This window comes from Nymphalis io, chromosome 15 (genome assembly GCF_905147045.1).
Source record: "Nymphalis io chromosome 15, ilAglIoxx1.1, whole genome shotgun sequence".
In the NCBI taxonomy this organism is placed as follows: Eukaryota; Metazoa; Arthropoda; class Insecta; order Lepidoptera; family Nymphalidae; genus Nymphalis; species Nymphalis io.
This window is the reverse complement of record NC_065902.1, coordinates 7,243,773-7,266,751: the sequence shown is the minus strand read 5'-3', so window position 1 is coordinate 7,266,751 and position 22,979 is coordinate 7,243,773. Positions and strand designations below refer to the sequence as shown.

At 31.2% G+C, this 22,979-nt stretch overlaps 1 protein-coding gene across 1 annotated transcript; it reads left to right on the top strand.

The window, feature by feature from the left end:
* Positions 1–1,414: 1,414 nt before the first annotated feature.
* On the top strand, positions 1,415–22,285 carry LOC126773738 (protein singed wings 2). Its single transcript, XM_050494845.1, has 9 exons — positions 1,415–1,634; positions 7,148–7,340; positions 7,785–7,944; positions 11,018–11,180; positions 12,702–12,859; positions 16,063–16,236; positions 17,915–18,073; positions 18,362–18,562; positions 21,114–22,285. The coding sequence occupies exons 1-9, from the start codon at positions 1,622–1,624 to the stop codon at positions 21,297–21,299; spliced, it is 1,407 nt and encodes a 468-aa protein (XP_050350802.1). The 5' UTR covers positions 1,415–1,621; the 3' UTR covers positions 21,300–22,285.
* Positions 22,286–22,979: the final 694 nt, after the last annotated feature.

The window sequence follows — 22,979 nt, the reverse complement described above, 5'->3', positions numbered from 1 at the left end:
ACAAGGGAGAAGAGAACGGCGGCGGATAGAAATATCCTCGCTTACATTGATCCAGTATTTCGATCCAGCGTAGCCGTCCAGTGACTGAATCGATATTTGACCAATGCAGTTTTCGATCCAGTACCCAACGCTGGATTCGAATGGAGTAGCCGCTTTGTTTTTTAAAGGAAGTTGATCACTTGCTTCAATGTTTGCAATAAAAGTATTTCGTGCTTATGTAACTGACTTACATGAATTGAATGAACTGTATTATCAACAAAAAGCGTGATGAAACGTTCGCAGCAATTAGTGTTGTACAGAAAATCATAGTCCATCAATACTAACGGCAGCTAGAAAAAGCTTTTGTTTCTTAACCGATTTTGGTCACGGTTGATTTTCTCAACAGAGAATTTTTTATAGAATAGGCAAGTGGATGAGCATATGGGCCACCTAATGGTAAGTGGTCACCAACGCCCATAGACATTGGCAGTGTAAGTGTAATGTTAACCATCGCTTACATCACCAATGCGCGACCAACCTTGGGAACTAAGATGTCCCTTGGGCCTGTAATTACACTGTAAATTGCGAGTATGTAAGCACTCTCATCTTTCAAACTCCGGTCTGCGGATGAGAACTGCTCGACGGGAAATCCTAATATATATATTTTTTGAGTTTGAATTCAGGCCACAATATCTGCAGCTTTTAAAGCCTTTAAACTAGCGATACTCAACCTTTTCTCTATAGGGGCCACAAACACGTGTTAATCATAGTGTCGCGAGCCGCAAAAAAATTTATTTAGGTAATGATTTCTTAGGTTTCGAGATTAAATTGAACAACTATGAACGGATTTGTCGCGTATATTTTAACATATTTTTTAATCTTTTCATGACATTTCAAACACTGCAGTATCCGTGGCCACAAGCAGTTGTTTAATTCAAAGTATTTAGGTGTTAATAAAAATCTTTCTAACTAAAATATTTCAAAATAAAGTAACATAAAGTGGGCCAACCACAAAAGCTTGGCGGGCCGCAGGTTGAGTAGGGCCGCTCTAAACCAACGAGGCATTCGAGCGGCAAAAATAGTTGTAATATAGATACTGAAACTTCTATACATTACATTCTGACTTTATTTAAAGTCCATGGAGAAATATCCTATTAATTTAATTTTACAGACAAAGGCTTACCCAACCGACTTATATGTAATCAATCTTGTAAATTGGATGTTACTGCTTTTTATTTACAATGCATTCAATGCGATATTGTAATATTCCATAAAATACTTAATTTAAATATAAGATAAAATGAACTTGTTGCAACAGTTGTATGTTATATTAGCATTACTGTTATAGATTCTGTAAATCTAAACATTTAGCGCCGAAACATGAAAGTGTTTGTTCTTCGTTTTCAGGTTTTCAGTCGAAGTTTAGTCGCCGGGCGCGCTCTACGCCATCGTAGCACACGCGAAAATTATTATATGTTATTTCGACTTCCAAAGATTTTTTTGAATATTTTTATTATACTTTTGATTTTGCATGAAATCATAATATCGAAAATTTAAAAATTCTGTTACGGAATCGTAGCCAATTATAAAATTTTCGCGTCAAATATTTTGTTTCTATTTATCAGTGCGGATAGATAAGGAAATGTCGCTGACGGGTAAGGGACTTTTTTTCAACTTAATTGATTGAAAGTTTTGCGGGAATATTTTAAAGATATAAATTATAAACTATTGTTAAGTATTATAAGATTTAATACCAAGAGATTCATAAATATATATTTAAATTATATTTATATATAAGAACTTGTTTTTACAATTTGAAATATATAAACTAAAAATTTGTTTAAAAAATTCTCAAAAACCTCTACAACGGGTAATATTTAGAAGAAATAAATCACCACTCTAACCTAGTTTAAAAGGTCGTATCTTCATAGAATACGTACCTTACGAATGAAAATTGGAATTGTTTTTTTAAATGTTTTGTTACTATAATAATGATATTTTGCCTTCTGCTGTACAGTATTAATATACAAATGTATGCGCCTTTTATATTTAAAATTTTCTTAGGTAAGGGAATAGTATAGAATGATATTTTGTTACAAATAGTGAAATGGATTATAATTTTCAATAAGGGAACCATTTATCTTGTATGCTTTTATGTAAAAACAACTTCTAAACTCACTAAAACGCGATTATGTCATATAAAAAAGTTATATGTAACATTTAATATAATAATAATTATGGGTATAAAATATAAGGATTCACGCATCAAAAAAGAGTATCTCCGTATGTTGTTTTTCAATAGTTCTTATGCATTAGCACTTTAGTCTATTTTTTTTAATTTTATTTAATTAATAAATTATGAATTACTAAAGGTTAAATTCTAGAAATGATAGTAAATTTTTGTGGAGTGGCTTAATTGAATAATCTTTCACTGTCGGGTCCGTAATAGATAAGCTCGATGGTAAAAAAAGTATTGGTATTACATCCTATATTTGTTGAGATTCAAGTCTATACGACAATCAGTAGTAACAGTATTTATTTACACTTTACATACTGACTATGCTAGCAGTAGTACTACTGACTATGCTGTCGGTAGCAGACCGACAAGAGTTAAAAATACTATTAATATAAAAATGAATCTAAATAAGGCTAAGGAAATATCAAAACATTATTTCAAAATGATTTCTTCATTTTGTATGTACAGCTGTCGATGTTTATGCTTAAAATAGATTGAATGTGTGTTCATAATATTAACATATTATGTACTTGTAAAAGTTAGCAAGATCATTCTTGTTCAGGTTGTATCAATACAAGGTTGTTGCGATCATTTCTTGTAAATTGCCATGACACGATCGTCATCTTTGTAAAACGTCTTTGTGACACTAAGTTGCTAATAATAACTACCATTCCGAATATAAGATGTTATAATTATGCTATTCTGGTGAATATGTTTACATTTAAATGTTATAGTTTTGACAGAAGTTTTAAAGCAAATATTATAATATACTTTATTTCTTTCCGACATTCAAAAATTGTAAATAAACATAAAAATATATATAAAAATTAGTATTAGTAAGCTGAAGTGGTAGTGGCTTGGACACATATGTCGCAGAACCGACGACCGTTGGAGTAGACGCGTTTTGGAGTGGAGACCACGCCTTGGCAAACGTAGCGTAGGAAGCCCTCCAGCTAGGTGGAGTGACGATATACGCAGGGTGGCTGGCAGCGGTTGGAGATTAAGAGCTGAAAATCGAGCTCAGTGGCGTGCCATTGGAGAGATCTATGTCCAGCAGTGGACGCGAAAAGGGTGATGAAGATGATATATAAAAAATCGGACGAAGTACTTGATATGGTCTTACTAATCGTCGTCTATAACCATTGACATTGTAAAGATCTACACAATACCTTATTTGATCTGACACTGGTCATTGACCCTTATTATCAAATATTAATATTACGTTTAGCGGTATAATAACTAAAAGTATCTATCAAGACATATAATCATAATATAAAATGTATAACTTCAAAATCTTCCCATAGCATAATATATTATAATTTTGTATAATATATATTATAAGTATATAAGAAACTATGACAAAGCTTTTGATTTGTATGCTAATCTATGCTATATCAATATTTCATAATAATGTTGATTTTGAGGCGCACCCCAGTCGCTGACAATATAGCTTGATGTGTTTGTGTTTTAATGGATTGATTACAACGTAATGACTGTCTTTGCTTAAGACGGTAGATAAATATTCATTTTATTTCTATTATATTCTATTATATCCATTTCTATTATACAAAAGGCACGATTAATCTCTTTTAAAAATTATTTCGATACTTTTACGTTTCGAGTTCACTTAGATTCATTTGAATTCGAAACATCTTTTTATCTTTTGCTCTTTGTTGTTCATTCGTTTTACAGTTACGATGATCCGGCGCCAGATACAAGCGGGCCAGTTTATTACGCAAAAGACGTATATTTGATTAGTTTACCAGATATCTACTATAAAAAATTTATATAATTATATAATTTTTATTCAAAAGATAAAAGTTTGGAATTATTAAAACATTTAATATACAAATAAGACTTATTTGTAAAAATTCTTTACGTTTCTTATTCTTTCTCGCAAAAATTACTGACCGAATGGAATTTATGAATGGAATTTGGAATAGAGATAGCTTATATACTAACCTAACTTAACGTATATGCTATGGCTATCTGACCCCTCCCCTCATACGCTAGCCTAGCCGCAGGTGGAAGGTAGTTTTAAAATATAAAAAAACACATTTTCACATTTTATATGGATCACATCACACAAACACTTCGAAGCGCTTTTTTATTTTTATCTTTTATCTCTTTTTATGGTAGGATATTAAACGCAATGATAATCTCAGATTACTAGAGTTAAGAATATCTTTACCACAAATTACATTGTTTTGAAGTTGATGGTCAACAATATTTTTTTATTTATAAGACAAAATGTATTTACATATATTAGAAGAGAGAATTTTTTTTTTAATTAATATAATGTATATATATAAAGAAAGAGCGCAAGTTTTGCGAGTTTGTGTAACTATTTAAACAAATCTTTCACCATTTGAAAGGTGCATTATTGCACGTGGACATCTTCTATACATACAATAAAAAGGTAACTGATTGCTATCTGTACGTGGAAGATATATAAGTAAAACTATTATTGGGGGCCTTTTTAAATGAAATAGAACGCAAAGCAATGTTTGTTAGAATTTTTGTCGGTTTGTCTGTTTGTCTGTAGGACCAATAGGAGCGGAGCATCAATGTAATTTATTGCTCTTGAGAGCTTCCGTTGCGTGCGCTGCATTAACGGTTAAAGTTCCCTAATATGTGTCATGGAATTTTTACTCTTGAAAAATTCTAAAAAAAGTCCCCGTTAGCATATGTCTGTCTATCTTTTAAGGTTGACTTACTATAATCTTTTGTATGGTGATCAAATTTGTTCTACAATATTTCATTATTTGCTAAGTCGTTTTTATAAACATGACATTAATTCTTATGAAAAATATCAAGACAAGATCAATTATAAACAGATTTTAGTACTTTTTATAGTTTTGACATATTTCAGTAGGTTAAATATTCACCCTTAAGTATTTGTTTTCGGTTTGTAAATAACTCTGTAAGTTAAAGTTTATAGGTTAGACACGTATTTCGTTTCGTCGCCGCATATATTTTTTTCTTATTGTTTTGCTAAAGTTACTTAGTTAGTTGTAATAAGTATATAGTCGGAATATATTCCAGTAAATGCTGTTTTTCTCATGGCTAACTGTATGTTGCCTTATCTAGATCTGGCTGCGCCGAAAACCAATAAATACTAATGTTCCACGAAAATAAAACTAAAAATGTTGTATATACTGAAATATATATGTCTGTTCTTAGTGATTTCTTTAAATTATACGCAAGTGAAACCGCGGGCAGTACTAATATTATATAAATATATTTTCACGAAAATAATGTTTATCTAAATTGTTGTTCCCCATAAAATGTTAAAAAAAGACCTAGATAACATGTACAAGTAATGTAGATCTGTAGATTTATGTCTATCTTTATAGGACTCCATCGCACAAAGCCCTACAATCAAGGATTAAAAATATTGCGTTTCCAAGCTGCATATTAATTGCGCCAAGAGAACATAATATTTATCAAATTAATTTATTGTTAATAACGTAAAATGAACGATAAACGAAGGGTTTATTAATAGTAAGGATATTAAGTTAAAGGGTTATGAAGGGCCTTGTTAACGACAAAACTTAATTTAGTATCATATGTTTCGACCACAACAAAGGCTAGACTATATAATTAGTTCCTTAAAATTTATCCAAGATACGTAATAAATACTCAGTAAATAGTTATCAAGTATATTAAAAACATGAGTATAACCGCTCTTAGCCCGCCCGACAAGGGAATAATATAATCGGACTGATTAAGCGAATAGCATGTACAAGGCTGATGAAAGGCAACCTGTGTAACTAAACGTAAGGGACATACGATATGATTATAGTATTCTACAATTTTTAGTATATTTTCGTACGCAATTTATTTTCAAAAAGTTAATATAGTATTATTTAAAAGAGCCTAGAAGCCATAGTTATTATAAAATGAGAGTCTTAAGTTACAACTAAAGGTTAAATATGGGCTTAAAGTGTCCCAGCTGCAGCATATCTATTTTGCTTTTACTCGGCTGTTACTCTATTTATCATAATTATATATTTGTTTATAATTGTATACTTTGTTTGGCAAAAACGTGGAATTTGAGGAAGATATTTTTGTTATCCTCTTACGAAGTTATTTGGGAAAACGCCTGTCGATATTACTGGGCTTCATGTATTCAACTTGATTATGTTCAGAATTTTAAAACCAGCGATGAAATGACAATACATATAAAATCGAAGAAAAATAGGTTTGGTTATTTCTATCTGAAATATTCCTACGCAGTGTTTTGAGACCTCCCAGTATTATCTGTTTTATAATATATAAGCACATACCACATTGCCTTCGGTATAAATACTTTAGTGAATAGTTGGTTCGTATTTTAATAGCTTATTCATATCAAACGTTTATATATATTTTTAATCAACGGCTTTATAATTTTTCAGAAATAATATTCATATATTATTTGATACAGTATTTAATTACCAGCAGACATAGATATTTGCATATAAAGGTTATTTTAGCAGAATTTCTATTTGTAAGCAAAATAAATATGAAATCAGGGAGGAATTCATAAGTTTACATTGAATCTAAATATTCTGGATAAATTAATTCAATTCGATGTTTTATTTGTCGGTACCTTGTTGAAATAGATATTTGGGCTTTTGTATTTGTGTTTTTGTTTCAATTCGAAATTTTCATCAAGAAAAATATTCCCATTGCGAATTACTTGTTCTTATTATATATCTTATACATAATATGTATTCCCAGAACTCTTTCCTAAAACCCTTTTTGGGAAAACATTTAGCGCAGAATCGTAAAGAGGTGAGTTATGTGGGATGAAAAGTGCCTTAATGTTCACTAAAAAACCTCTACGACTATGAATGACGTCATGCGATCGTATACGATTGCTATCATGACGCTTAAACTAAGACCTCTGCTAAGTATGGTTTTATATTTTTATTTCAATATTTTCAGTATTCAAGTCATTTCTACTACTGAGTCTTGTGAAGAATTCGATTTCGGGTGAAAAAGGACGTCAAAATACAACAAGTCGCTTAGAAACATCTTGTTCGCTATCGGATTATGCAGATAAGGCGTATTGTGAGCGATCTAATGAAACGCTGACCTGCACTAATGGCTTTACAAAAATCTGGCTAGTAAATGTAAGGTAAGAATAGTTTTTTATGTAAATTGATAAATGTAAATAAACTTGCTGGTAGTTTGTGCAAGTCCATTATATATGGTATTGTTGGTGCAAGGAGTGGGCCAGCGTAAATACACACAGAAGATCATAGCATCTAAGTCACCATATCTCGTATAGTGCTAATGTCTATGGACAGTGGTGATTACTTACCACCAGGTGGCCTATTTGTCAGTCAGCCTATCTATTTTGATAGAAAAAATAACAATCCTATATGTATTATATAAAAGATTATATATAAGATAAAATTAAGAATTAGTCACTCAATATTTCGTTAATAAGTTCAGTCAACCGTTTTACCAAATACGATGTCTGCTTCGAATCTTCGTCCCACGAAATGAGAAAAAATACTCCGTATTACATAAGAAGTAGATTTGTATTTATGAATTGCTTATAAAGTTTTCTTTATAGATACGATATATCTCATTTATCGGTATTGGAATGGCCTGGAGAATGTTTCAATATAGGTCGTCTTCAAAAACATTTTCCTCGACTAAGGTTGTTGGATATTACTAATAGCACAAGCCTCAAACATTTCAAAGGTCATTTCGACGCTCAAAGCAAAATTGAGGTTAGTATTTTATTTTAATTATGTAATTGTAATGTGTTGGTTTTATTAAGAATTACTTTGATTTATTATGACGGCTTCGTTGCGTTTGAGAGCAGCGTGAATATGCACCGAAGATAGCGAGTTCAAATCTAGACAAGCACCGCTGAGTTTTCACATGCTTAATTTGTGTTAAAAGATCATCTCGTAGTAGTTGTCAGATGGTAAGGTATCCATTGTCGGTAAACCTGTTGTATAAGATAGGCAGCGTTTGCTAAGTAATATGATATTGATAGTCTATTACTTTACTTTAAAATAAAAAAGTTACTACCCTACACCACGTGACATGGTAGCATACATGCTAGTTTATTATTTCTGTTTACAATTATAATTCTGTGAAAAAAATTATATCTCTTTTATCACCAGTCGTACATGTGATGGAATCTTAAGCCTTTTCATAATTAGAACACCATACAACATTATTGTGATGCTTAACAACTTGTTATCTTAATGGTAGTTTCAGAAATAGATGTTATCATGTCTAATGTCATAACCGTTGATAGCAGATTAAAGCACGATATGAATGTAACAGATGCTTCTTATCGATCGGTCAATAATTTGGGATATTTAATTTTAAGTAAGAAGGGGGATGTGAATAATAATTCTAGTTTGGTTGACCCTACTCAGGGTTCTAAGCTGGATAAAAACATATATAAAGTATTAAAATATATACGAGACTCGAGACTAGAGGCTGTGTCATAATAATACAATGTTCTCCGAGTAATTTAATATGTCTTCATTAAAACTTCTATAATATAAGTTACATTTCTCCTCGTGTATAAGTTATTGAAGGTACATAGATAGGAATTAGACTTTACGAATCCCCTTGTTAACACGATGATAAAACTTAATTTAACTTTGCTATCTAATCTACGTGGACTGGTGTCAGTCAACCGTCTATGATTAAACTGTATTTATATATTATTATTAATTTACAGTTGTAACTATTTATGTATCCTTCGGATAAACATTATATCAAAAAGATAAATATGTATGAAATAACTAGTGGTATAAATATTACATAATTAGCAGTGCCCGTGAGTTTGTTCGCGTGGAATTTGTATGTGTAAGAACTGACAGTCTCATCCAAAATGTGATCAATGTGTCTGTCTAGATGAAACCATTGCTCTGTCAAAAAAAAAATCTCTCCTATGGGAACCGTACATTTTTCCGAGATAAAAAGTAGCCTGTATGCTATTCCAGACATAGACAACGAATACATCATTACAGGTTTCTCTGTGCCCAATTTTACCTAGATTATAAGAACATGTAAGATTAGTAAGATTATATACTAACTATATAATTAAGCAAACGTACCTGGATTTTATAAAAAAAAAACCTTAAAAATACCTAGTAGTTCTTTAATAGTACTTGGATAATAAGGGACTAAATAAAAGTACTACAAAAACAAATTATGTATTTAGCTAAGTACCTATGTTGAATGGCAAGCATGTACCTACTACTTACTTAGTTAAGAAGTATTTAAAAAAACATTTAGAAAAAAAAAACAAAACTTATTTATGTAATAAGTATTATGATACGAAGATATATCGCAAAAACATATAAAAAAGCAGTTCGCTGAACCATTCCGTATGGAGCCGACCACGCGTATGAGCCGTGCCGCGTATGGATCATTTTTGCTGGGGGGTTATTTTACAACTGTGATATCTCCTATGATATTAATTTTTAATTAAGAGTAATTTTATTTAAAATTAAATACTTGTGATGAATAACGTATTTATTTGGATAGAAGAATTAATACCATATTTATAAAAATGTCTTCGCAAATAATGTATTATTTTAGAACAAATTTTATTACCATAAAAAAGGTTATAGTAAGTCAACCTTAAAAGATAGACATATGCTGTCTTCGAATTTTTTTTAGAACTTTTTAAGAGGAACAATTCCGTCACACATGGTTGTTGCGTAACTTTAACCGTTTACGCAGCGCACGCATCGGAAGCTCTTAAAAGGAATACATTTTCCGCCGTTTTTACAACATTTTTCATTGATGCTTCGCTTCTATTGTTTGTAGCGTGAGGTTATATAGCTTAAACCTTCATCGTTAAATGTAGTATCCAACACGAAAAGAAATTTTCAATTCGAACCAATACTTCTTGAGAATAGCGTATTGAACCAAACAAACTCTTCAGCTTTATAATATGATATATACTATACTACAGATACGTAATAATGTAAAAATTCAAGGCCAATAATCGTTTGTGAAACCGTAGAATGGGAGCAATACATAAGATGTCACTACTGTAGTTAACTTTGATGGTCACAAGGCTGAATCTGTCTTTATCGAGTGTAAAGGTCATGAATCCGAAGAGCAGTCAAGACTGTCGCCTATTGTATAAGAGTAAAATTGCATATAAACTTTAATCATGAACATTTCATACAATATAATAAATTCTTATTTGTTAAATTTTATTTTTATTATTGATATATGTATTCATGTCATGTCACATGATTAATTTACTATATTAATAAAACGATGTTCTTTTCGGTCTTGCAAAGTTTCTGACGTCACTTATGCTATAGATTTTTAACCATAAATGTAATATCCTCATCATCGTTGCATATGGGACGTTTCGGATAATTGATTACAACAAAAGAAGCGTTACTAAGCATTACTAAGCATTCCATAACAAGCTGGACATGACAAAGGTTTCTGAAACTTATTTTAAGTATGAAGAAACCAGAGAAAAAACAAAAATGTAAATCTTAAATAGGCTTCCGATTTGACATGTGCTATATAAAACAATATTATGATAAATAGTATTTAGTAGCTCAGCGGATGATATGTAATAAAATTTAAACAAACATTTGCATTTTTTGAAGAACATACATACATAACACATACATATACTTTTTTAGGCGATTTTTAATAGGTAAAGACTAATTAAAGCAATTGTTTCAAATATTTATTTAAGGAACAAAATACATAGAGAAATTACCCACTACAACTTTATAAGTATATCATATTTTACATTATCAGTATATTGAAAAGATAAATAAGAAGTTTTTTTTACAGAAAATATCGATACATAATTCAACATCACTGTGGGAGGTACCCGCGGCTGTCGTGGAAAATATGACGCAGTTAAGAGAATTAGATTTCCGAAACAATATGCTGAGGCACATGAAAGCAAATCTCTTACGAGGGCCACCAAAGTTGCAAGCGGCTTATCTTGCTGGTATAATATAATAAAATAATATAACAAATAGATAATAATGGTTATAATTTGCTAATTGTTCACAGTTGGCCTTTTTTTTCTTTTATTCATCTTTTATGATAGTCATTTCTATTTAAAATTTACCTAGACTCTCCTTACGTGGAAATGTTTTCCCTTAAACAGTCCAACCACATTTTGTTTTTGAAAGACATATATATTGCCTTGCAATAAGATTATCTATATAAAAAAGAAAATCTCTATAAATATATTCCATACCTGGGCTATTGCCTCCTCTCTCTTTTTTAGAAGATGGTTTGAAGTTTATTCTCCACCATTAAGAGTGGAAGCTTCTCATCCGATATATAAAGGTTTTCACGATATTTTCCTTTAGCGCCCATCATGAGATGAATTTCTCGTCGCAAGGTTAGTGTGGCATGATCACTTAAGTGTTTAACTATAAATAAAACCTTTTGTAACCATAACTAAAGTTTTCGTTATAAAAAACATTTTAATGCAGGTAATTTCTAGATTTATTAGTTTTATATATTTTTTATTTAATATGTTTAAAAAAGACCGTATTTCCTCATCAGTTGAAAAAAAAGTCTGATATGTATTTTAAACGTGATTTAAAATGATAGCTTCGAAGCTTAGCCAGGACGTTAATACAATTCGATAAAAGGATGATTGCGTATCATGGAATTTATTACATTATCGGAAATGGATTAGTACAGTTTTATTTCCTCACATAATCTACATTTTCATTACTTGGTGGGTAGGCTTTGTGTAAGCTCGACTGGGCAGGTACCACACACTCGACGTATTTATTCTCGACAAAAAGCAATGCTTTATCTTTTGCATTGTCAAATGCCAATTTAGCTACAGGCACAATGGAGATAAAATCGTAGTTCCCAAGGTTTGTAGCGTAATAGCAATGAAAAAATTGTTTAAATATATTAAGCATATGTATGTTTTTTACAACACTAATGACTTTGGTGACCACCTACCATCAGGTGGCCCAATTGCCCATCTGCCTGCCTATAATATAAATAATATATAAACACAAATTCTACAATACATATACGTTATAACCCACTAATATTATAACAATTGATCACCCAAATCTACCTCTTTTTAAATGTAAAAATGTTTTTAAATTAATATTTTATCTCATTTCATTTAGAAGAAACGCCGAGGTGGATCTCTAATAAAGTAAATAAAATAAATGTAATTTTTGTTTTGATAAAATTTATATCAGCATATTGTCAGTGCATATCAAAGAAGATATTGATATATATTTATTTGCTTGGTAATTTTGTATAGTACCTATAAAATGAAGAAAACGTATTTAATGTGAAATGTTATCTTCAAAAGAATGTTTGAAGAACTTTGCTAGTAAATTCGTATTTTGATAGTAAATTCGCTGATATATTTATAATATAAGATTGCAGGATTATTATCTGCCGTACTGTGCTTGATAAAATTATTGACAATAATGTACGTTTGTTAATAACATGCGTATCAAAGTTTTATATATAATTGTAGAAAACAAATGGGATTGCAGCGATGGCGGTTTGGATTGGCTGGCTATGGAGAATAAAAATGGATCAGTTAGGAGAATAATGGTAGATTATTATGAACTGGTTTGTCACCAACAGCTGTATAGAGGAAAACCACTGTACAAAGTCATGAATATTATTCGAGTAAGTTATCAGCAAAGTATATCACATTAAAAAAATTACTATTGTATATAATAAAAATTCTCATATCTTTCGGATTCATTAAAATTATCATCTTGTTAAAGACTCGATTCTATATTTTAGTGATCGTGAATATGATGAGCGGTTTAAACGACTGGGATTATTATGAATTGATTCGGAATCTGAAATTGTCATGTGGAAGTCGAATTAATATTTTGAATAGCTGCCTAATGGGCCGTGCCTTGGCTTTCTCTCATAAATGGTTGGAGCTTGTGCCAACACAATACTCCTGTGCAAAATGGTGGTTTTGTGATCCCTTTGATAAGGAAATCATAAATCCTAATCATTTTGCTATTCATACAATATCCTTCCGCTTAACATCAGTAAAATGAAATAATAACGTTCTGGATGTAACAGTTCAATAACTTGATCGATGACTCCACATAGTGATCCACATAGACACCCAATAAAGTTGTTATTTTAATGGTTTTGTCTTATCATTAAAATAAAAAAAACGAGTATCAAATATCTAGATGTGACCTAAGATTGCAGTAGTTAGAAACATTATAGTAAACAATTGTATGTCCTTTTTGTTCTCGTAATTGTATGTATTTAAGAAATAAATTTAACTTAATTTTTAAAAAACAAAATTCAAAATTTCTTATTTTTTTGATAAAAAAAAATTGCGTACAATTTTTATGATTTATTAATAAACTGTCAAATTAAACTACCATTATTATTATAATTATTATTTGTTATTCTAATGTCTTATTTTAAAACAAAAATCATATTTATATTCTATATATTGAAGACGATGATTTATATATATATATATGTATATGTATGTCGCAGAATCAAAATAAGCGGTTCTCGAAAACGTCAAGTAGTTCGCTTGAGTAAGGTCGATACAGGAATTTGAAGTGCCCACTTGACAGTTATGAGTTGTTAATGATTTCACATTGAGGTTTGCTGAACGCTCTCGTGATGGGGACAGGAAACTCCGGGGCGAACAGTCGTCTTCTTGTATCGAACTTGCTGCGTTTCCAACCACTTTAATCAGCGTGGTTAATTGTTATTCTCGTGATTATTGATTGTAAGCGAACAATTAAACAACAGTGCTACGAGACTGAACTTTTATTTTGCGCCTACAACATGTCTGATAACGGCTCCGACAACGAATTGCCCCACGTGATCGACACCACGATGTTATATATTTTTATATAATAATAATAATGTCCTCCAGACCGATTTCGGCCACGGCGGCCAATCTCAAGAGAGATTAGCCAACTACGCAGGAGATATTATAGTGCACAAGTGTGTGCGCAAACACAGGTGCACTCTCTCTTCCCTCACTCTCATAATCCGATGGGACGGCAATCCGACACGACCGGAAAGAGTTCAGGCGCAGGACCAACGGCTTTACGTGCTTTCCGAGGCACGGGAGTGTACACACTTCCAACGTCCAGACTCCGGGCTACTACTGAGAATTTTCAGAAAGAAAAACTCAATAACTTTTTATAAGCCCGACCTGGGAATTGAACCCACAACCTCCGGGTCTGCGGCTTTACCTCAAGCCACTAGACCAACGAGGCATTTTTATATATATTAGGTCTGTTGTTTATTAATTTGCTCAGAGCTCAGAGTTCTGGTTCATGTCAAGGTATAAATCATATTTGGCAATAAAATTAATTTTAGTTTTATGTTGTTTTAAAGAACAGCAGACAGGCGTCAAGGCCACGTTGTACTTAATATTCACTTAAACCAATATATAATTGTAACTGTCAATCTGTAATGACACTTCTTTACTTACAAAAAAACTTTCGTAGGAAAAAATCTAATGTATAATAAAAACACTAGTAGAAGTAATAAATTTTATAATTTGTTAATTTTTATATCTTTGATAAAGTGGCGAAAGAAATAAACGAGTGGGCAGCAGCTGAGAAACCTGGGATAATACGTACGGTGGAGGAAGAGTGGTGTTCAATGAAGAACAAAATATTAAACATCAATAGGACACACTTGAAAAGAGATTGGATTCCTAAGCAGAGTTGGATGACAGAAAAAATATATGATCTTATGGAAGAAAGGAGAATCTACAAGAATTCTGACAATAGCAAGTATACTGAGATTGATAAGAAAATTCGGCGTGAAGTTCGTTATGCTAGAGATGCTTGGTATCAGTGCAAGTGTGATTTTGTGGAGGACCTTTATGCTAAACATGATGCGTTTAACCTGCATAAGGAAATAAAATCTTTGGTAGGATACAAAAAGACCACTCATCAACTTACGGACGAAGATAATATTCCCATATTAGATATATCAGGAAAAAAACACCTATGGGAACAATACATTTCATCAATGTTTGCCGACGATTTTCGAAGCATAGCGGTAATTTGTGATCCAAATGAGGGATATCCTATCCTAAAAAATGAAATCACAAACGTCGTCAAAACATCAACCAAAAACGGCAACTTTTGGAGACTGTCAAGAAGAGAAAAGTTGCATAGCTCGGACACGTGCTTAGGCATGAAAGATATGAACTTTTGCAACTGATTATGATGGTAAAAGTTGCCGGAAGGAGAGCTGTTGGCCGTAGAAAAAAGTCTTGGCTGTGCAACATCCGTGAATGGAAGGGAATCACGAGTGCTGCCGAACTCTTTCGCCTCGCAAAGAACAAGAAGGAGTATTTAAAGCTGACTGCCAACTTTTGCTAGTCGGAGTGGCAGTCGAAGAAGAAGAAGAATATCTTTAATCTTTCAGTTCTCTTTTTTTATATATGCACGGAAAAACTATTTTTTTTAACTTTATTACCAAACAATATCAAAGACGTTCTGAAACCGATCATATTTTTATTATATCAAATGCAATATAGAAATATGTAATTATTAAATATATTAAGTAAAGTACATAAATAAGTATTTCTAACTTGTATTATTTAGATTAATATACCTTCAATTATTTTATTGTTTTTGGATATAATTGCGGATCATGAGCTATCGGGTTTAAGTATTGTATTGGGCATATAAAAGTAGTTTTTTTTTTTCTGTGAAAATATTTTTATTTGTTGTAACTGAGTTAGGTAGTTAGCAATGTGATACTCCCAAACTTCGCATTTACGTAAGGACCCTGCGCCTAATCTCTCTAAGATTTGCGTAAATATGTACTAATAATAATTTATAACCCAAAAAATATGTTTTATTTCTTAGATGGTACGAGAGACTTGCCCGGAGCCTTGTGCATGCGCAATGACCCACGTAGTCTCTGATCGTCAAGGGACAGTGATTCCATTGATCACTGTAGACTGTTCAAAGAGAAATCTAGAAAATCCTCCACCGTCTTTACCTCCCAGTACAACAACACTTCGTCTGGAAGGAAATAAGGTAATATAGATAAAAAAGCTTTAGCTTTAATTATGTTTATAAGTAATTTATAAACATATTAATACACTACAATAGTAAGCTCTAACGAGCTTTATTCGGTATCTTAATAGCAGTGCTTAGTATTGCTGTGTTTTGGTTTGAATGGTGATTGCCGCATATAACTTAATGCTAAGAGACAATACTTCTCGTTACTGGATCAGATATTGAATAATAAAAATAATTATTCTATCCGAATATATAAAGTGTTAAAATGCTGATCACTTCGATTAAATAGGTTACACGTGTAGAACTGACTCGCGGCGGCGACTTCGCGGCTACGCGCTGCGTCAGCGATCTTCCTTTAGGGGCTATATGTAACAAGTGTATTAAACACAACATTGTCGTTGGCAGCGTATTGATAGTAATAAGATTTTGACGATTTATGATCGATTCCAACTTCTCAACTAACCAACTGCTTAGGAAATATTGCACAAATTTCAACTAGTAACAATAACCAAGTAACTGTTTTTGTTGATTAAAATTTAAACACATCTATTACATTCCTTTAAAAGGTACAAACTATAAAAGAAACGACTGTATTGACAGTAATAGCCAGTTCTTCCAAAGTTTTTTTTCGAATCTGTGGTAATCTTAAGATATAAATATGTTTATAGTTGAATTAGAATGGGAATTGACAAAAAAGGAATATACTGATTGTCAACTTGGATTAAAATTATTATTCAAGCCCTTAGTATTTTGTAAATTTTATTTTTGAGTAGTGTATTGAGCGATAAAAAACTTTAGATTTTAACCCACACTAATAAGCGTTATAGAAAAACATAATAACATTTCTGTTATCATTAGACCAAACGAACTGTTTATACATATTTAATTTTCTGTCATCGAGGCGAATGATTTAGAAAAAATACAAACAACTTTATCAATAACATTATATAATTAACAATTATACATCGAAATTTGGAATTTTCTGTGTTTTTTGTCTGAATAAATGTTTGCACTAAAGTGTGACGCCAACTTAATGAAATGAGGGCTTTATTTGTGTGCATGGTTTCATTCGTCACAAACATAATTTCTTCTAATCACGTCGTTTAGGTTCACACGTGTAACAAGATCTAATTGCTTCCTTTGCGTAATTGGAGAGTTGGTATCATGTTCGAGTAATTTTATGTACCTGTCTTCGATGAAAGATAAACAAAAGCTGCGATATTGCAGTTGAATTGTTTAATTTATTAATTATATCTTGCTATTGATTTGTTTTGTGAATTCTTATTGCTATAGATAAAAATATTGTTAAATATAATAATAATATGACTATGAGTAATTTTGAATATTTTTTAAAGTTATGTTTGTAACAACAGCTTAATAAAGATACATTACTGACACTACTTTACTAGACCTAAAGTGGTAGGTGGTACTAGGGTTTGAGTGGTAGTGTTACTATTCATATGGTCATATTCAGATTAACTAATTTCGTTTAAATCTGATCGCTCGGCTTTTAACTATTCTTGCCACGTTTCATAAGTTCTTAATAAAAATATAGTATTTTTAAGGACTGATCAGAATATCCAAGACAAGCAATTAAAATTTCTTTACACTTACTACTAGTATGTAACTTTCGGGTTTTTTTCCATATGAATATCTTGAATATTTGTTCAAAATAAATTAACGTTGTTTTCAGTTAAGCAGTATTCGACAGCTGGTCCAGAATCCTCAGTATCAAAAGCTAGTGGACTTATATCTTGACAACAACAGTATTCAAACCGTTAAAGAACTAGAGGGATCTGAGTGGTTTACAACTTTTAGAGTATTAAGTCTTCGGGGGAACATGTTGAAACAGGTAAATTTTTAATGATATTAAAAGCGGGAACTAGGAATTTATGTTATTATTAAAAAAGGTTTCGTACACTGCCGTCAAATAGATGATATACTTCTTTTAACATTTATCCACTCACTTAGATCAGATTTAAATAAAAATATTGTAACAATTCTGATTTTAATTAAATTGATTTCAATTGCTAAATATTAACCAATATTTATTATGATTCTTATTTAAGGACAACCTTTTTAGTGGCTTATCAGAAAATTATTTTATATTTTGGACGACTGTTTTTAAATTTTTTTTCAGATACCAGTGTACGCCTTTGACAAAGCCTTTCAAGGGAACAACAATATAATGCATGTGTTTTTAGGGCACAATCCATGGCGATGCGATTGCCACTTCATACCGAGATTCCAAGGATTGCTCTTGAAATATAAAAGAGTGATACGGGACTTAACAGACATTAGATGTGCAAAATCAGACGACAAATCTATTTCTTTTGTCCAGGTCAGTTGAATATAAAAAAAATATATTTATTTACTTTCATAAATTATTCACATTAAGGATTTTAATTATTTTTTTTAAAGAAGTAGTCGAGACATTTTGGATCATATATAAAATATAAAACTATATAAAAGATGTCAATTTATGAACTTTTTCCTTGGGATTACTGGAAAAAATCTCTTCAAAGGATAAGCATGTATTTTCGTATCTTTTTCGTTTTTAATACGTATTATAAAGTGTTAAATAAATATTTATTTGACATTGTTAACATTATTAATAGGGAATTTATTTATATACTTATCTTTAAAATAGAACAGCTGCACTTTTTCGTAGAGTTAAGTACATTACACTTTCTTTCGCCAGTTCTTCTCAGGTCTGAGATATTTCTTGCCGAACCGGTGGTAGATTTTTGAAAATTAATTAGAAAGTGTAATATTTCTATATTGAATAAATGTTTTGAATTTTTATTTTGTGATTGTGTTTTGTGGCATTAAGAATCTATAATTTAAGGTCAAACAGCAACGAATACAATTAAAATATAAAGTTTAAACAAAATCTACAAATGAAGCAACATCGGTCCTTGACACCATGTTGTTTAGTTTCAAAGGAAACTCAAGTGTGCCCTTCAAAAATCTTAGTAACTGAATGCCTTTGTAAAGAATGTTTCCGAGTATAACGATTACAATTATATAAGTTTTGACAAAGAGAAATTTAATTTGTCCATTGTTTTTTACTTTACTATACACACTTCAAAAATAAATACAATACTTATGCTGTGTTTATATAAATTGGAAAATGGGTAACAAAATTATATGGTATTAATAAAGTTACATTATAAAACAGGAGCGATTTCGTATAAATAAACTCAGAAATGTAAAATTGACTAAATATTTTATGCAAAATAATTGCCACTTGAAGTAATATTCCTTTTGCTGTACTTACTTACTTACTGTAGTTACTGCGTTCTGAGAATGGCTTGGTATAAGAGCACGCCTGGAGAATTGGGTATATTTTTTAATTTTTTCCTGCCCCGCCTGCCTCTTTAATAGATGATATTCGTTATATTTTTCTTAAGCTAAATATTTATAGTTATTATGTAACATAGAGTTAATTATTTATATATTTTCATGTTATCTGTTGTAATTAGCGTAACTGTGATTTAAAATTAGAATAGCTTATTTCAACCACCAGGTCACGATTATAGTTTGATAACCATTATGAACGTCAATGTAGGCAATGTTATAAATAAAAAAAAAAAAACAGAAAAACCAATAATAACAAGATATCGACATACTTTTGAGAACATCAAGAAAAAGGAACAAATATATTTTTAGTGTAACATTGATCAATAACAAAATGACATATTCTTACATATATGAATGATCTACTGACTATCAGTACTTGGCGGAGAGCTCAATCAATAGCAATACTCAATTAAAAAGAGACAAAAGGCTTAAAAAACTGTGGTGGGATAGCTGTAACAATATGTAATTGAATGAATTGTGTGTAGTATGTAATTGTGTAAAAATTCCAGACACCGACATTCGTTTTAATATACATACCTTGATTCTGTTACTATAAGTGCTGTAAGTCCTGCATCAGGATGGATACCATGACTTTTGTAGACACTCTTAGGCATTTCGACCATTGCATTCCGACCATTTAAACCAGTACAAGGCTCAATTACTGTTGCATATCCTGATTCCAAAGTCGCAAGCGATTTTTTTAAGTTGTAGGTGGGCGGGCAAATTTGCCACCTGACGGTATGTGGTCATTACCGTCCAAAGACATTGGTTTTGTATGGAATATTAAAGATTCCTCGCATTGTCAATGCGCCACCAACCTTGGTAACCGAGATGTTATGTTACTTGTGCTATCAGTTACACTGACACACTAACTATTGCTGTTAAATTAACAAAATACAGAAATAATAACCTACCCAGAAACGCGATTTAATCTCGTAAGGATATAAACAGCATGTTAGGAAATACAAAACACTTTTTGGTTGAAGCTTTTATGGGATTGTTGTTGATGTTTCAGAGCTCAAAACGTATAGATAAATAAAATAGGATAGACAGATTCTACAAAAGTTTTAAGATATTAAGGTAAATAAGGCTAATGTTAAAAGTAACAATAACTTTGTGTCTTCAATATTCTAATACATTTAATTTAAAAGGTAATAAAAATAAAACATTATAAAAATAACATGTTATAAAAATGAAAATGTAAGTTTGATATCTTGTCAATATATAATCAATTCAAGTCAATTGGCTAACATTGATAGGCTATTGAGAATTTCTCGACGGAAATCTCAATAAGTTTTCTTTGACCCGATCCGGACTTTGAACCCTAGGGTCTATAGCCTTACAAGCTAGCCACTAGTCGAAAGAGGCCGTCAGTGATTAAATGTTTATAGGCTATCTTTGATATAAACTGTCCGTTGGCGATTATTTTATTTTTAATGGGAACACAATTACAATTTAAATTGGATTGGAAAGGTTTTACTCAAGATGAATATAATTTAATTGTATTAATATAATTTATTCTGTTGCAGATAAGTACAATGTCACTAGGCAACGTGTGCAGAAACAATGACATGAAAATGCCGATAAGTACGATTAATATTGTAAACTTGATCCTTTTAGCGCTTATAACGTCTGTTATTGGCAAATTCTTATACGATTGGCACCGGTTTAGGACTACGGGGGAATTACCTTGGATATCTGCAGTTATGCCGTAATCATTGGCGTATTTAGGGTTTTTTTTTCAGGGGGGGGGGGTCCCTTTACTACGAAAAAAAATCGAACTATGACAGTTTGGAAGTTCGGTTTCTTTTCGTATTTTGATATTTAATCTACGGGGGTTATGTTAAAACATGAAATGAATGGTATGTATCCGTACCTTGCCTATATTCAAAAGTAACTAAACGGAATGTACTGTATAATAAGTAATAAAAACTAAGTATGTACATTTCATTTTAATGATTTTTGTTTGAAGTTTCTTAGGTGTCCAGCCTAGAATTATGAATCGGTAACCCAACATCCTGGGGCACTAGACCATACTGAAGTGGGCACGGCCCACCCGGCCTCCTTCTATATACGCCTATGACCGTAATAATAGCATACTTAATAGGCTGCAGAGATACATATGTACATAGTTCACGGTAATTATTTGTTAATACACATAATGATATTATGTGCCATATAGCTAGAAAAGTCAATTGTTACCGAGAAATTACGCCACTCCTATACATATAAATTCTACAAATGACATCATATTATTCACTGGTGGTAGGGCTTTGTGCAAGCTCGTCTGGATTGGTACCACCCACTCAACAGATATTCTACCGCAAAACGGCAGTACTTGGTATTGTTGTGTTTCGGTTTAAAGGGTGAGTGCGCCAATGTAATTACAGGCCCAAGGGACATAACATCTTAGTTCCCAAGGTTGGTGGTGCAATGGCGATGTAAGCAATGGTTAACATTTCTTAAAATGCCAATGTCAATGAGTGTTATTGACCACTTAGGTGGCACGTAAGCTCGTCCGCCTACCTATACTATAAAAAAAATGTCAAAGTTGTAATTTTTTTTAACCCCTAATTGGAATGTGCTTTAGTAATATTATAATGCTTTATTATGCTTAAAATTGTAAAATCAATACACAAAAACAAAACAAAAACACTGATTTCGCGTGTTTAACTAAATATGCGCTAGGCAACCTTTTTAAGTAAGGCTATTAATTAATTATTGTAAAAGTAAAAATATTATGATACTTGAGAATGTTAAAAAGTAATAAAAATTAACAAAATATATCATTAGTTATTATAATTTTAAAATAACAATATGCTAGTCTCTTTGTTGTTAACTAAACGTTAAAATAAATTTTAATATTAATTCATAAACTATTTATTAATTTTAATGTCTCTCGAAATATTTTTTACAATTAATTATAAATGGAATGATAATTCATCATAAAAAAATTAGCTAAATAATAATATGTGCAATATTTTATTCTATTTGGTAAGATTAATATATATATTGATGTTGAGTTGCAAATGCAATTATGTGTTTTTATTAAATAAAAGAAATATATTAAAAATATTCCATTTTAGTTTTATTTTCATGTAAATTTAATGATTACAACGATAGAAGCTGAGTGATATTGATATGTGTATAAAATATGTATATTAGCTATTGAGCCGAGATAACTATGTATATTAATTATGGGGCCATTTATTGGCTAGAATATTACTTAAAATAAAATTAATACTATTTGTGTGAGCTAAGATGGCCCAGTGGTTAGAACACCTAAAGCTTAATCGAAGATTGTGGGTTCAAATTCGGGCAGTTACCAATGAATATTTATTTGCTTACGTCTCATCTCGTGCTCGGCGGTGAAGAAAAATATCGTAAGAAAACAT

What these genes read in the sequence shown, in the direction of transcription:
- LOC126773738 (XM_050494845.1), top strand. An exon ending in GGGGGAACATGTTGAAACAG is followed by an intron (nt 18,074 to 18,361) that starts GTAAATTTTTAA and finishes ATTTTTTTTCAG; the next exon opens with ATACCAGTGTACGCCTTTGA. An exon ending in AATCTATTTCTTTTGTCCAG is followed by an intron (nt 18,563 to 21,113) that starts GTCAGTTGAATA and finishes ATTCTGTTGCAG; the next exon opens with ATAAGTACAATGTCACTAGG.